General features: G+C 42.3%; 1 protein-coding gene across 6 annotated transcripts in view; it reads right to left on the reverse strand.

Moving 5' to 3' along the window:
• Positions 1 to 2,646: 2,646 nt before the first annotated feature.
• The window catches only part of KLF7 (KLF transcription factor 7), a 105,606-nt gene continuing 93,148 nt past the window's right edge, over positions 2,647 to 15,104 (reverse strand). For 2 of the 6 annotated variants that reach the window (XM_024738305.1, XM_024738304.1), the window contains exon 4: positions 7,409 to 8,942. In XM_024738305.1, the coding sequence (XP_024594073.1) occupies positions 8,891 to 8,942 (52 nt within the window). In that variant the 3' untranslated portion in view covers positions 7,409 to 8,890. Of the gene's footprint in view, positions 7,342 to 7,408; positions 8,943 to 15,104 lie in introns of those variants that run through there. The other 4 variants (XR_003002331.1, XR_003002329.1, XR_003002328.1 and 1 more) reach the window with 4 other exon arrangements.

The raw sequence follows: 15,104 nt of genomic DNA on the forward strand, positions 1-15,104 counted from the left end.
TTTTTTTTTTTTTTTTTTTTGCGGTACGCGGGCCTCTCACTGTTGTCGCCTCTCCCGTCACGGAGCACAGGCTCCGGACGCGCAGGCTCAGCGGCCATGGCTCACGGGCCCAGCCGCTCCGCGGCATGTGAGATCTTCCTCGACCGCGCACAAACCCGTGTCCCCTGCATCGGCAGGCGGACTCTCAACCACTGCGCCACCAGGGAAGCCCCTTGTAGCTCTTTTGTCATTTCAGTATTTTTAAATGTAGTGGGGTAGTACGTATAATTATGTTAATTTTAAGATCAGGCAGAATTTTAAGAAAACAATAGGTTAAATTGACGTTCAAGCCAGTCAGTACTGATAGTTTTGAACAGCTGGGATAAAATGCTTAATGTTGAAGAAGGAATCACAAATTGGCTTATCAAGGGTAACCCAAAAAACTATCATCATTCACCAGTCACCTCAAAATCTCATTTCAGTTAAAAGTTTTAACCATCTCCCCTTCTAAACCTATAATCCTAAGTGGAAGATGATCTAGCTATAATAAATTATTTATCAATTCCACCGAGCTCTGCTTTTTACAAGGTTCCTTTCCATTAGCACAGAATTTCCAGTCGGATACATAACCTCAGATTAGAGCTGTCACAAAGCCTATGCACTTTACTCCCCTATGTTTACCCAGGTTACACGTTCGGACTACTGCCTGTTGAACTAGAATTACACTTATATTTTGCACTTACTAAGTGGCCAAGCTTGCTTCTCTGATCTGTGAGTTGACGAGGAGACAAATATTGCTAGAAGGCAACACAAAGAACCTGCAACTCGCCAATAGGGAGGACACAGCAGAGGAAGTAGAGTCACTCGGGGTAAAGACTGGAGTCATTTAGTTTGGGGGTCAGACAACCTGACAGTCTGGAATCATCCCTGAATTATGTTACACGGCAAAAACGGATGCTAGAAAAATTGTGAAGTGGGTAATGTATTTTTAGACATATTTTAAATAAAAGTTATGTCTCTAAATGTGGAAGCTTCAGTCATCTAGAATATTCACTTATGTAAACCATCTCCTTTCCTTGTGGCAAAAATATTAGACTTACCAGCTTCCCGCCTTATCATCTCAGTGGGGTGTAGGTTGTCCCCCACCTAAAATGTTCAATTTGATATGCTTTGACATGTCAGGCTTATTCTTATGGAAAAATAAGCCATGCTCTAAGTAACATTGCAAAACTATCTTATCCTTCCTCGCGCAAAGAAATTTCTGAGCCAATGACGTTGGTTATGAGATGGTTAAATTACTCAGCTAGGCATGGACCTACTAAATGACCAGGGACCAGGAGGTGGGGCTGTGGACTCCAGGGCTGGTTCTCTTCCCACTGGAGCCTGTAGCTTCTTGTCAGCTGGCTTTGGGTTGCCCTTTTGCCCAGCTCACTTGCTTACTTGAAAGATGTGGCTGCAGATCTTTACAACTTTCAAAACCATTTTCCCGGCCCCTGACGCATCTACTGTTCTCTTTCCCTTAAGTTTTATTAGGGTGAGGCCACAAGCACTCAGCCTCCCTTCCCAGCCCCCTGCAACACTCCTCACATCTGTTTTCCTGTTCAGAGATATGCATGTGCCCAGGCAGCAAGTTTGGTCACCATAGTCACGATCTTTAATGTGAAAATTGATCGAAAAGTTTCTCGTCACATTCGTCTGAGGAGGGATAGAAGTGATTCACCACTGCATCCGTTTCCCTAAGTCCAAAGCGTGAAAAGAAAGCTTGAGTAGCACTGTGTCCAGTGTAGGTGACAAATGTGTTCGTTTGTTGCTCCCAGTTAATGATACCACTTTTCTCGGAGATTCGCCCTGCAAGGGGTGCTGGGATTGTAACAGCAGTTAGGTTCTCTACCTTTCTGCTTACTTGGATGTTCTTTCCTGGAAGTCGTGTGGGGAAGAGAAGATTTTAGTAAGTATTCTTTTCAGTTCTGAGAATTCTCCCTAGGCCTTCCATCTCCCTCTTGTCAGTGTTTGCGGCTGCTTAGATCTGCATCTACCTTCTCGTACTTACGCCTAGCCACCCACATGGCTCTGCCTCTGGTTAGCCTTCTCTTCCCCCACTTTGTCACCAAACTCCTATAAATTGATTCTTTAACCCCTCACCTCAATTATTCCTTCTCACATTTGCCTTCTTCTCTCCTGCACCAAGTGGTTCAAGTTACCCTTTCCAAGGCTGCTCCATTTAATGCTATCCCAGAACAAACCTTCCCCTTCTCTCACCAAATAAACTGCTTTCAATAAGCTGCTCCTAACCCCCTAAACAAATGACATCCCACAACCCACCTCGTTCGAAAATATTGCTTTTCATAACCTCCAACCATTTGCTCTCTACCTCCCCTTAAAGAAATAAACTGTCTTTAGTGTTCCTTCTTATCTGGGCCCTGAGCTATCTCACTGAAACCATAAAATACACACACACACACACACACACACACACACACACACACACCCAACAGCCTCCCAAATGAAGAAAAATACCTAATACAATCTCTTGCCTTCCCTTTTTCTCTCTGAGAAAGAAAACTCTCATGAGGTATATAAGGACCCGTTTGGATCTCTCTGAGGATTTTTTTTTCTCCCTGGTGAGATAAGCTAAGGAGAAGTACAGTAAGGCATTCCAAGGCCAAACACATTCTACTGTTTATTACACATATTACATTCTTAAATAAAAATGCGTCACATAACATTTTTTGCATAGATATCTTACAATATACCAATTTAAAAAAGAATTATGAAACAGACCAGTAACAAAAATAAATTTTTTCTTCATTAATAATTTTGTAACATTAACATACCACCATCATATAATACAAATAATAGTTTTAAATCTTAAGACTTTTGTACAGCAAAAAAACTTGACAAAGTAATATATTTATATATATATATAAAAAGCTTAAAAAAAATAAAATGTCAAAAAAAGGCATAACCGAGGGCTATAAGACTGGGTACTTCTGTGATATATTATAAATACCAGAGAAGGCCTGAGAGAGAGCACGTGACCGAGGGAGGTGTGGGAGGGGCAGGGCTGGGAGTAGGTCTCTCCAAACACACTTGTTAGACACGTCTGGCAAAAAGAAAACGCACAGTGCAAAAATAAAGTTCTTCAAGCAACTGTTACGAGCATGATAGAGAGTTGAAAGAAAAGTGGCAGTGGCTGGGAGGTTGCATGGTAGGAGGAGGGAGAGGGTGACAGGAGAGAAGGAGTTTGGGGGGCATTTATGGAAAGGAAGGGGGAGGCTTCAAAAACATTAAACATTTATTTTTGCCTCTGTGTTAGCAAGGAGATCTTGGCCGTAACAGGTGTATTTTTCCTCCCTGGAATGAAGCAGAAGTGAAAGATCAAGAAATTCAACTAAATCTGGGTTTAGATAGAAAATGCATGCTGAGAAAAACAAAAACAAAAAGGTTGAGGACCAGCCAGTGAGCCCCAAAGCCTTTCGGGACCTAGATTTGCAGAAATCATTCTGCCTCGGGTCCAAAGGCCTAGGATTAAAATGTCCCCTCTCCCCACCCTCAGCCCCTCCCCTCTACGTGGAACTCCCAGTGTGTTTTCAATATACTGGCAATTATAAGCATCCATCCCCCCCAAAAGATATTAGGCACTGGTGGCTACTCCTCGTAAACGTCAGTAGCCTAACTGTTTTCCTTCTGCGAAGGTACATTAGGTACACATGCACACGTGTCTAGCTGCGTGCACACATACCACCCTCATTATTCTGACGTGGGGTGCATTTTATGGCAGTAGACAGAAGCTGGAGTCAAAGCAGTTTACGATTCCAAAGCTCACAGTTGAAAAAAATTGTATAAACAGTCCCCAACAAAGAACACATCAACCTTCCCTCGTGACTGCTGAGAGGGAGCCCTGTTTGAAAAGAGTATCTCGTTTGGGATATTTGTGAAGTGACGGCCTAGGATTTCTCTCTCCGTTTTTGATACCTGTTTCCCGAGGACTTATACGTAAATGCAAAACACCTGAAGAAGACAGTACTATACTGGAAGGGTGCACGGAAGAAAGTTAATTGCAGCTTTATTTTTCCCTTTTCCAGGATCTATTAGGAATCAACAGAGGAGATTTAAGCCAGCGTTAAAAGCAAGAGAAAACCCTGAAGCCTCAGGCAGTTCATCATGGGATCTCACATTTACAAGCAGTTTTTGCTTCCTTTGACACATTTTCGTTGTTCCGTCTCAAGTCTTCCCAAAGATCCTCATTGAGGAAAGTAGGCCATCAAAGAGGCATCGATGTATACTCAGGCCAGCCCCTTTTCAGAGATATCACCATGTTTACCGAAATGTAATCCAGACCCGGAATGCAAATTCTCTCCTCCTCCCTCCACCCCACACTTGGCAGTGGCCACTTCCGGAAGATGCCAGAGGACGCTTCCGCAAGTAGATTTCAACCAGGTTCTACTTAACGAATTTTCACTTTGGCAAAGATCTGGGTGCAAAACTGCGGCCAGAAATGCTGGCCCTCATAAGATTTTTTTCAAAAAGAAACAATGAACCTGATTTTTGTAGTTAAATATGTTGCATCTCTGACTTTCCCAACCTTCTTCCTTCTCCTAAAACCAACTCATGCAAAAGAAAAGCCAAAAGCACTTTGCACTATATTTTAGATTTTATGAAGTGACTTCCATAGAGGAAATCATTTTGAATCAATAAAACTTAATCACTAAGATTTGTTGTTCTTGCCATTTGAGTTCATTTCTTTTGACTTTGCCGTAGAATTCAGGAGTTGGGGCTATAGGCAGAATGTTCTGAATGCACTGGCTGAGCCACCCTGAAAGTCCCATTTATTTCCCCTTTGATGCAAATAGACGTGGCTAATCTGGAAGCTTATCTCAAACTGAGATCCTTAAAAAGAAAATCTTCTCTGGCTTCTAGATTCAAAGAAGAGTTTTTAAAACATAGGAATCAGTTCTGCTAATCATGCGTGAGGTTGGCCGTCTTTTTTTACCCTGTTATCATCAGGCAATCAAAGATGTGAAAAGGGCACAAGAGGTGCAGGAGGGGAGGACAGGGGATACTTGAAGGGCTTTGCAAGGGAGAGCACAGAGAGGAAAGGGAAATGGTCAGCATGAAGTTCATTCTGGGGGTCTCCGATATTTTTATAAAATGCAGCTCTGTCATGGAATCCAAACATCTCTTTTTCGGGACATAATACTCATCACCACCAGGCATTAAGCTGGGCAATGAACCATCAATGGGGCAGGAGGCCAGTAGCCAGGAGCAGCATTATAATGTCAGGTTTCCACATCTTTGACTTACAGCCGTGTGGTAGGAGAAAGAAGCACAAACTGAAATAAAGAAAACTGTCAATGGCTTCGAAACACTCTTTTCCTATACGTCAAACTCTGAACCCTGGATAAACCGAGCTTGAGAGGACAACCTCAAGAAACACCGTGCCAGGTTTTTCCTTTCAAATTTGAGATCCCCTGGAATGTTGGGCGGTAACAATTTAAACGAGAAAGCGGTTTACTGTATTTCAAAGGTCCGTTAAAGCACTGTTCTAAATAACCTGTCCTCTTGGAAGCAAACTAGCTTCAGGTTATTTCTTGGAAAGCCTGTTCATGCCAGCAGGCTCTTTCCAACCATCTCTGCCATTTCAGAGATGATGGACACTTGATCACAAATCCATTTCCAAAATGATTGGGGCTACTTGCCCCCCACCCCACCCACCACGGACAGGACTGGTTATCATTCAGAGGTGTCAATCGGGCTAGAGAAGAACAGTTTCAAAGCCATACACTTAGCGCCCACCAAATTCTCAGGCCAATTCTCACAGTCAACAAATACCTGAAGCAAGCAAGCCAGCCCCACCATCGAGGTTCAGTGCACCCTGCTCAGAGAAAGGTCAGGAGCAGATTACAAAGGACCTCACTGATACAAAAGAGAGAGAAACTGCCGAACATTTCAGACGCTGATGAAGACCAAATGCCCTTTGTTCTGCCACGTTCAAATGAGATCTTTTCAAGACCACAGATGACAACGGGAAGCGAGCAAGCAATGATTACTCTTTTGCATTTTTTTTAAACTTTTTTTTTAATAGAGCCTTGCATTGGTCAGTTCAAAAATTAAATTAAGTATTATAAACCCTTAATAATAATAGCATTTCGAGAGGCAAGAGCAACTCCAGCTGGGCAGAGAACGTTTGTAAATCGTGGCAGCCATGGCTAACGCCATCACTGGTGTGTGCGTGCTGTCATGCTGGAGGCTGCTCTAGAAAGGGAAATCAACGAACCAACAAAACCTGGGGTGTCTAAAGTTTCATCTAGTGCACTGACTGGAGGCGCTACAGTCTAATACAGCTGAGAGACAAGGTCCCTCACACATCCTTCATTGAGAAAGGATGCACCACACATTCATATATAATCCCATGGTCCGCCCTGATGGACTGGCTACAAATGCACTCGAATGCAGTCGAGAACTATGAGATTGTCAGCAAGCAGTGCTCCAGAAATGGTTTCTAAGTCATGTCTAGTTTTAAATCTTTGGAATAAAACTGATTTTTTAAAATACCCTCCTACTAACATATACATAATTGCCTCTGGCAAATGGGCAGATTTTGTGTGTATGTGTGTTTAGGGTGGTTTTTCTTTTTTTTGCTGTTTTTTTTTTTGTTTGTTTCATTTTTCTTTTTTTTTTTTCTTTTTTTTCTTTTTTTTGGTCTAAACTGAGAAAAGGAAAAAGGGAAAGAAAACTTTAAGGGCCAGACCTCAGAATGCCCCAAGTGTCCAATTGGCAGCTACAGCATTTGTGATAAGGAGGCTCCTTTGCCCTCAGACGAGTAGTTTCAACATGTCAGTGAAATCAAAGTTTGCAGAAAGCTGAGAAACCAAATGCCAAGGATCTTGAAGGTTGCTGTCATAAATGTATCTGTGTTTCTTACATTATTATTTCCTTTCAAAGACTTCACTTTTGCATCCCAAATAGGTATGGGGTGGCATTTTAACAGTCAATGAGTCAAACAGTCAAGGAGGGCAGGAGGGGAGCCAGCTGGATGAAGGAGCAGCAACCATGGGTGGACCAAATGCCATTTTTGTTTTTTTAGACGTGTCTTGAAGGGATGGTCCCAGAATATACAAAATATACAATCTGCCCTAAAACCACCCCGCTTGCTTGCATAGGCCATTTAATGGTCCTAAAGGCAGTCTTTGGAGTTGAGGCCAGTGCCAGCTAGCTAAGAATGCGGGTAGATGGAGGCCGATATTGGATTGTGTGTGTGGGATGGAAAGTGAGGCATGTAACCCCCTCGGCGTCAGCTTGCAGAGTAAGAGTGAGGCCTCTGTTGATCCCGGGTGCTCTAGGTCACAAGTCATGGTGGGCCTAGCCAAAAAAAAAAATGGGAAACTAAGATCCCGAAAGCCGCGCAGCATGGCCAAAAAAAAAAAAAAAAAATCAGAAATATGTCTCTCTTTTTAGACAGAGCATGAGAGAAATATCTCAACCCTTTCTTTAAATGTCCACCCTTCATTCCCACAATGGCATTTTGAACTGTGTGTTTTAACACGTGGGGTGATACAACTCAGTGGGTATGAGAGAGGAAGAAAGGGTGATGGTTTTTGAAGTCACTAGACTTGGGAGGCATCCTCTGTTCTCCCCACTCCTGGAAAGAGTGATATTTTTGGCTTTTTGTCAGGTCGTAACCCAGAGTTAGGTTAAATATGCAGCTGCCCTTTGAGACTAGCAACATCTATGCTGAAACTGGTTATAGGGTAGCAATGACATACAGCACAGGGTTGATCACTGTAAGCTGAGGTCAGGATGCCTCAAGGGGGATGAGAAAAGTGTGATGTCCCATCTGATTGGCTGCTTCGAGAGCTGGACATCCAGGTGCCGAGAGAGAGTCCTGGAGAGGTTTAGTCCATGGAGAAAAGATAAAACATTTAAGCTTCCAAATAAGCTTTTCAAGTTTTCGTTAGCAAAAAACAGAGATTAAAAAGAAAAAATCTAGCACTGGCAATAAGGTGAGGCTCAAGGGATATACTGTGATTTATCATCAAGGACTTTATTCTCTTGGCCACTTTGCAGTCATGCTAGAAGTTTCCAGAATCCCTAGTGCATATGGTGTGCAAGAGAGTCAAAAAGTAAGAAAAGAAAACTCCTCCCTGGAGAGTGAAGTCTAGAGAAATGCAGGCCAGAAAGGTGTAAGGAGTTATTCCAGAGTCTGCCGCCACTAAGGCCGTTGGTATCAACTGGATAGATCTCAATAGTACTAAGAAGAACCAAAACTGATCAACAGTTCTGTGAGGAAGTCGGACGCACGGAATAGTAGGACTTTTCACACACAAAGGACAAATAAACCAAGAGTTAATTTTGGCTACCAAACTGCAATTTGGTTTTCTAGGTCATTTTCCCCAACTATTTAAAAAGAAACATTAGTGCTACACATATGCAACTTTAAGACGTTGTATTCTCCTATCAAGTTGCACTGAGAAGCAAGTTAAATAAGCCCCTCTTACTGCCGTCCACCTGGAGACGTCATATCCATTTTCTTTGATTTCCATTGGCAACAGCAGGAAATAATTCCAATAGTGCTGAAGTAAGCAGCCAGACTGCCTTGCTGAGTTCACCTGGTTTCCTTCTTCTTCGTCTTCTACCATCTGGCTAGGGCAAGGCATAAAGAATAGACGTATATATTTTAAATATAGCTGAGTGCATGACAGTGTGTGTGTGTGCGCGTGTGTTGTGTGTCTATGTGTGAGTGCGTGTGTGCGTGTTTGTGTGTGTCTGTGCGTGTGTGCACACAGAGGTTTAATAAGTGAGAACTTTCTTCTGCGAGGCAATGGGTCCCCGCCTGAAGTCCAGCCCCCTGCCTCATGGCATTTCCTTCAGACAATGGCCGGCGCCATGGCAACTGTGGCCTTTAGGTTTTTTAGATATGTCTCTTCATATGGAGGGCAAGATGGTCAGACCTGGAAAAACACCTAGGAAACATAAAAATAACAAGGATATTAGAGAGATCTGGGTAAATAACTTCCATCACCCCTTAGAAAACAATTAGCCCTACCTTAAAGAGAGGCAGTGCATGTGTGTTGAGAAATAAGGTGTGTAGAGAAGGTGAGCTCAGGAGTCAGACTGCTTGGGTTCAAATCCCAGCTCTTCCAGTAGCTGTATGACTCCGAGCACCTTAACCTCTCTGTACCTTAATTCCTCCTCAGTAAAATGGGGATGATTACAGCACTTACTTCATAGATTGGTTGTGAGGATTAAATGAGATGATCTATGTAAAGTGCTTAGAAAATTCTCTGGCACGTGGTAAGATCTTGATGAATATTAACTATTATTATCGAAATTGTCATTATTAAAGAAGAAATGAATGTAAAAGTGTGTTGGAAATGACGTGTCATGTCCGTATAGGGTAAATAAAGAATGATTAGCCTGTACCATTGAATGATGAAACTCTAACATTTGAACACCCAGATTTCAGTCCTAAGCTTTACAATGGAAGCCCAGAAATGCTGCCTGTGATACCTGCAGGTCTATATAGACACTCTATATTCAAGTCGAGAAAAAGCTCGTTTATTAAGGATGGTATCATATGCAGGCATGTGCTAGCTCTTTCCCCAATCTCACCCCAATAATATCCTCAGCAGCCTTCCATGGTAAATCTTTGCACCCCTTTTGTGTGCATGTTCTAAATAAGGACACTGAGGCTTGGGTCACACAGCCAGTGAGTGGCAGCCATGGGGTGAGAACCCAGGCAGATCTATAAGCCCACTCTTTTGAACTGTTTCTTGGTACCCGACGTCCACCGCTGAGTGCCTTTGTCAGCCTCAGAGCTGATGCAGTGGCTGTTTTCACTCCTTCCCCCTTCTTCTGACACCACCAACTTGATCTTGCCCAGGACAGCAACTCTTCTGCATTCTCAATTGTATGGGCCTGACCCTCGTCCTAAGGCTGAAGTTTTATGGCCACAGTGATCTGCTTTAGTGACAGTCATGTGACCCACAAAAGTCAATGACAGCCAGCTCTGGGACATTTGCTGAAACTATTGGAAGAGAGAAGCTCTCTTTCCACTGGGGCTAAGATACTAATACTGAAGCCCGGAGCTGCTGGTGTCCATATGGCCATGTGGGAAAGAGCCTGCTTGAGAACGAAGTCAACAGAGAAAAATGGGGCCAGGGGGTAGAAAGGAAGAGAGAGTTTCTAGTCCTGTTGAAATACATCTGAGAACCTGGACCCAGCCAAGCCAAAAGACAAATCCATTTCTATTCTTCTTAGTTATTAGAGCTAATAAATACCTTTGGAAGCTAACACCAGTCTGAATTAGAGTTCTGTACTTATAACTAATAGAGTGGCCATTTCCATATCCCCAAAGCCTACATACAATCTCAGGTTCTGGCTGGAATCCCAGTGAAGTCAGCACCTCAGACAGCAGTCATTCTTAGCTCTGGGTGTACATCCTCCCTCAGATCCTCTTCTAGAAACTGGCCACCCTCCTACCTGAGAGAATGTTCCCAGGATCCCCTGAGGCCTGAGATACCCTCACAGTCCAAAACTCTTGTTGGGATGTTAGCAAGCTGTCCTGCTCGGGTTAGCAAGGTTTCCTGTTCCGTGCAGAATTTCCCTGTATTTGTTCATTCCCAAAACAAACAAACAAACAAAAACTGGCCCTATCCCCTGATCCCAACATTTCTCCACACACCTTTTGTGTTCATTTCATAAACAGGTACACATGCAGGATAGAACCTCAAGGAAATGAAGCAAAACAGAACAAAAGTAAAATGAAAAAAAAAAGGGAAAGGTACATTAGAAAATGATCTAATCCAATAACGTGTTGAATAATAGTAATTCTAACTATAACCACTTATTTCAGGCTCTGATTTGGTATGAGAAAGATACTTGGATAATCCCTTAGAGTTCCATTGAAAGGGGATTTGATTTACTATAAAACAGTGATAAATTTTCCTTAAAAGCAAGTACTTGATGTCACTGGTACAAGAAAAAGCAATACAGCCTGCAGGGAATTTAGTATTTGACTTGCATGACTCTGTGCTGTCCTGAAGGCAGACTTAGTACTTCCCACTGCCTCCTCTCTTTCTTTCCCTCCCTCCCTCCCTTCTTTCTTTTCTCTGTCCTTCATCTCAACAGCTTTGAGGAAGAAGATCTAAGCCAGGAAGTTCTTTTTGTAGGTATTTCCTTTTTAAAGTTAACATCCTCACGAGAACTCTATATAAAGATGGTACCATTCTTATCCCCACTACCAGATGAGATACTCATCAAAAAGAGGCAAAGCCAAAATCTGAACCCAAGTAGTCTGACTCCAGAGCCCAGGCTCTTAGCCATATCTGCTTTTTAGGCTGAAAAGAAGGTCAAGCTGAGCTGTCAATTTAAAGAGTCTGTAGTAGGCAGAATAATGGATGGCCCTCCCCATCCATTATTGTGGCCCTCCCCACTCCTAGGTGTGAGATATCTACACCTCATCCCCAGGACTTGTGAATATGTTAGGTTCAAAGACAAAGGGGAGTTAAGGTTGTGGATGGAATTAATTTGCTGATCGACTGATCTAAAGATAGGGAGATTACTCTGATTTATCTGGGTAGGCCTAATGTCACCACAAGGGTCTTCAAAAGTGGAAGAGGAAATTAAAAGAGAAAACCAGAGAGATGGCAGCAGGTGAAGGACTCAACAGCTCTGATGATGAAGGAATGGGGTCAGGAGGCAAGGAATGTGGGCAAAGTTGAAAGCTGGAAAAGACAAGGAAATGGATTCTCCCCTTGAGCCTCCAGAGAGCAACAGAGCACAGCCCCCATCTTGATTTTGTCCCCAGTGAGACCTGTGTTGGAATTCTAACCTACAGAGCTGTAAGATAATAATTTATAAAGATAAATAAGGGTGATATAAATTTGTGGCAATTGGTAATGGCAGCAGCTAGAAAACTAATCCAGAAGTTAATCTGGTCAGGCCTGAGCAGTAAGGACCTGTAAGAAAGCAACAGAGCAGGTACTAAGAATCCTGCCTGTCCAAAAGAGGCACATGGGGATTTGAGACAGTAAGAAGCAAAGTATAAGTCATGGCAGTACAAAACCTCTTTCTTTTCCTTTCCATATCCTGAGAACATACAGGACAACAGTATTCTTGAGATAGGACTTCATTTGAAATTACCACTCTGTAATGTATGTGTTCCATACTTTTATTCTGCATTTACCACTTGCCTAGCCTGTGCTGGGTATCTAGCAATATATGTACAAGCAACTATCTTTACCCTTCAAGTTCTTTCAGAAAAAAGTAAACCAAATCTTTGACATGGTATGAAATGTAACTGCAACCCTCTTGAATCAAACTAGCATCATTATTTTTTAAAATTCTAGGAAGTACGTGATGTTTAGAATTAGACTAGGTGGTTTCTGAACTGGAGATAAAGAAGACTGCAGGGCAAGGAATGTGGGCAGCCTCTAGGAGCTAAGAGTGGTTCTGGCTGATAGCAAACGAGGAAATAGGACTTCAGGCCTACCACAGCAAGAAGCCTTATGATACTCTGAGGAGAGAACCTAGCCAGGCCAAGCTGGATTTCTGACCTACAGAAATATGGGAAGATAAACCACAGGCAGTACGGCCTTTGCATTCAGAGGTCTTTGTTGAAGTTCTGAGTTCCTCCTTTCTTCTCCCAAGCCTGGCAAGCATTCTTATGATTACGTCTTTGAACTCTTTATCAGCACCATCATTCTTGAGAGATCAAGACAGTGTTACTGAAAACCATAAATCTGAAGAGGGGTGGCTAACATTTTTATAAACCAGTTGAAGAAGATGAGGAATTGATATACAGAGAAGTTCAATAACTTGCCCTAGGATGTAACTGTCACAGGACTGCCCTCCGGACTTCCTGAATAAGTCAAATTGTGGTTAACTGATCGTCATCAAGCCATTATGACAATCCAGGAATAAGATCTTTCTGTCCACAAAGGACTTCCAGTACTATATGAATAGAAGTAGTTAAGAGGAGGCATCCTTGTCTTGTTCCTGATCTTAGAGGAAAAGATTGCAGATTTTCCCTGCTGTATGGCTGATAGGGTCTTGGTGCTCCGGCCAGGTGCCAGGCCTGTGCCTCTGAGTTGGGAGAGCCGAGTTTAGGACACTGGCCCACCAGAGACCTCCTGGGTCCACATAATATAAAACGGCGAAAGCTCTCCCAGAGATCTCCATCTCAACGCTAACACCCAGCTCCACTCAATGACCAGCAAGCTACAGTGCTAGACACCCTATGCCAAACAACTAGCAAGACAGGAACACAACCCCAAGCCATCAGCAGAAAGGCTGCCTAAAATCATAATAAGGTCAGAGACACGCCAAAACACAACCCCGGACATGGTCCTGCCCACCAGAAAGACAAGATCTAGCCTCATCCACTAGAACACAGGCACCAGTCCCTTCCACCAGGAAGCCTACACAACCCACTGAACCAACCTTAGCCACTGGGGGCAGACACCAAAAACAACGGGAACTATGAACCTGAAGCCTGTGAAAAGGAGACCCCAAACACAGCAAGTTAAGCAAAATCAGAAGAGAGAGAAACACACAGCAGATGAAGGAGCAAGGTAAAAACCCATCAGACCAAACAAATGAAGAGGAAACAGGCAGTCTACGTGAAAAAGAATTCAGAGTAATGATAGTAAAGATGATCCAAAATCTTAGAAATAGAATGCAGAAAATACAAGAAATGTTTAAGAAGAACCTAGAAGAACTAAAGAGCAAACAAACAATGATGAACAATACAATAAATGAAATTAAAAATTCTCTAGAAGGAATCAATAGCAGAATAAATGAGGCAGAAGAACAGATAAGTGACCTAGAAGATAAAAGAGTGGAAATAACTACCACAGAGCAGAATAAAAAAAAATAAAGAATGAAAAGAATTGAAGACAGTCTCAGAGACCTCTGGGACAACATTCAATGCACCAACATTTGAATTATAGGGGTCCCAGAAGAAGAAGAGAAACAGAAAGGGACTAAGAAAATATTTGAAGAGATTATAGTTGAAAACTTCCCTAATATGGGAAAGGAAATAGTCAATCAAGTCCAGGAAGAACAGAGAGTCCCATACAGGATAAAACCAAGGAGAAACATGCCAAGACACGTATTAATCAAACTGTCAAAAATTAAATACAAAGAAAAAATATTAAAAGCCACAAGGGAAAAACAACAAATAACACACAAGGGAATCCCTATAGGTTAACAGCTGATTCTCCAGCAGAAACTCTGCAAGCCAGAAGGGAGTGGCAGGATACATTTAAAGTGATAAAAGAGAAAAACCGACAACCAAGATTACTCTACCCAGCAAGGATCTCATTCAGATTTGACAGAGAAATCAAAAGCTTTTCAGACAAGCAAAAGCTAAGAGAATTCAGCACCACCAAACCAGCTTTACAACAAATGCTAAAGGAACTTCTCTAGGCAGGAAACACAAGAGAAGGAAAAGAACTACAATAACAAACCCAAAACAATTAAGAAAATGGTAATAGGAACATACATATTGATAATTAGTTTAAATGTAAATGGATTAAATGCTCCAACCAAACGACATAGACTGGCTGAATGGATACAAAAACAAGCCCATGTATATGCTGTCCACAAGAGACCCACTTCAGACCTAGGGACACATACAGACTGAAAGTGACGGGATGGAAAAAGATATTCCATGCAAATGGAAATCAAAAGAAAGCTGCAGTAGCAATTCTCATATCAGACAAAATAGACTGTAAAATAAAGACTATTAAAAGAGACAAAGAAGGACACTACATAATGATCAAGGGATCGATCCAAGAAGAAGATACAGCAGTTGTAAATATTTATGCACCCAACATAGGAGCACCTCAATACATAAGGCAAATACTAACAGCCATAAAAGGGGAAATCGACAGTAACACAATCAGAGTAGGGGACTTGAACACCCCACTTTCACCAATGGACAGATCATCCAAAATGAAAATAAATAAGGAAACACAAGCTTTAAATGATACATTAAACAACATGGACTTAATTGATATTTATAGAACATTCCAACCGAAAACAACAGGATACACTTTCTTCTCAAGTGCTCATGGAACATTCTCCAGGATAGATCATACCTTGGGTCACAAATCAAGCCT

The sequence above is a fragment of the Neophocaena asiaeorientalis genome, unplaced genomic scaffold (genome assembly GCF_003031525.2).
Source record: "Neophocaena asiaeorientalis asiaeorientalis breed wild unplaced genomic scaffold, Neophocaena_asiaeorientalis_V1.1 scaffold258, whole genome shotgun sequence".
NCBI lineage: Eukaryota > Metazoa > Chordata > Mammalia > Artiodactyla > Phocoenidae > Neophocaena > Neophocaena asiaeorientalis.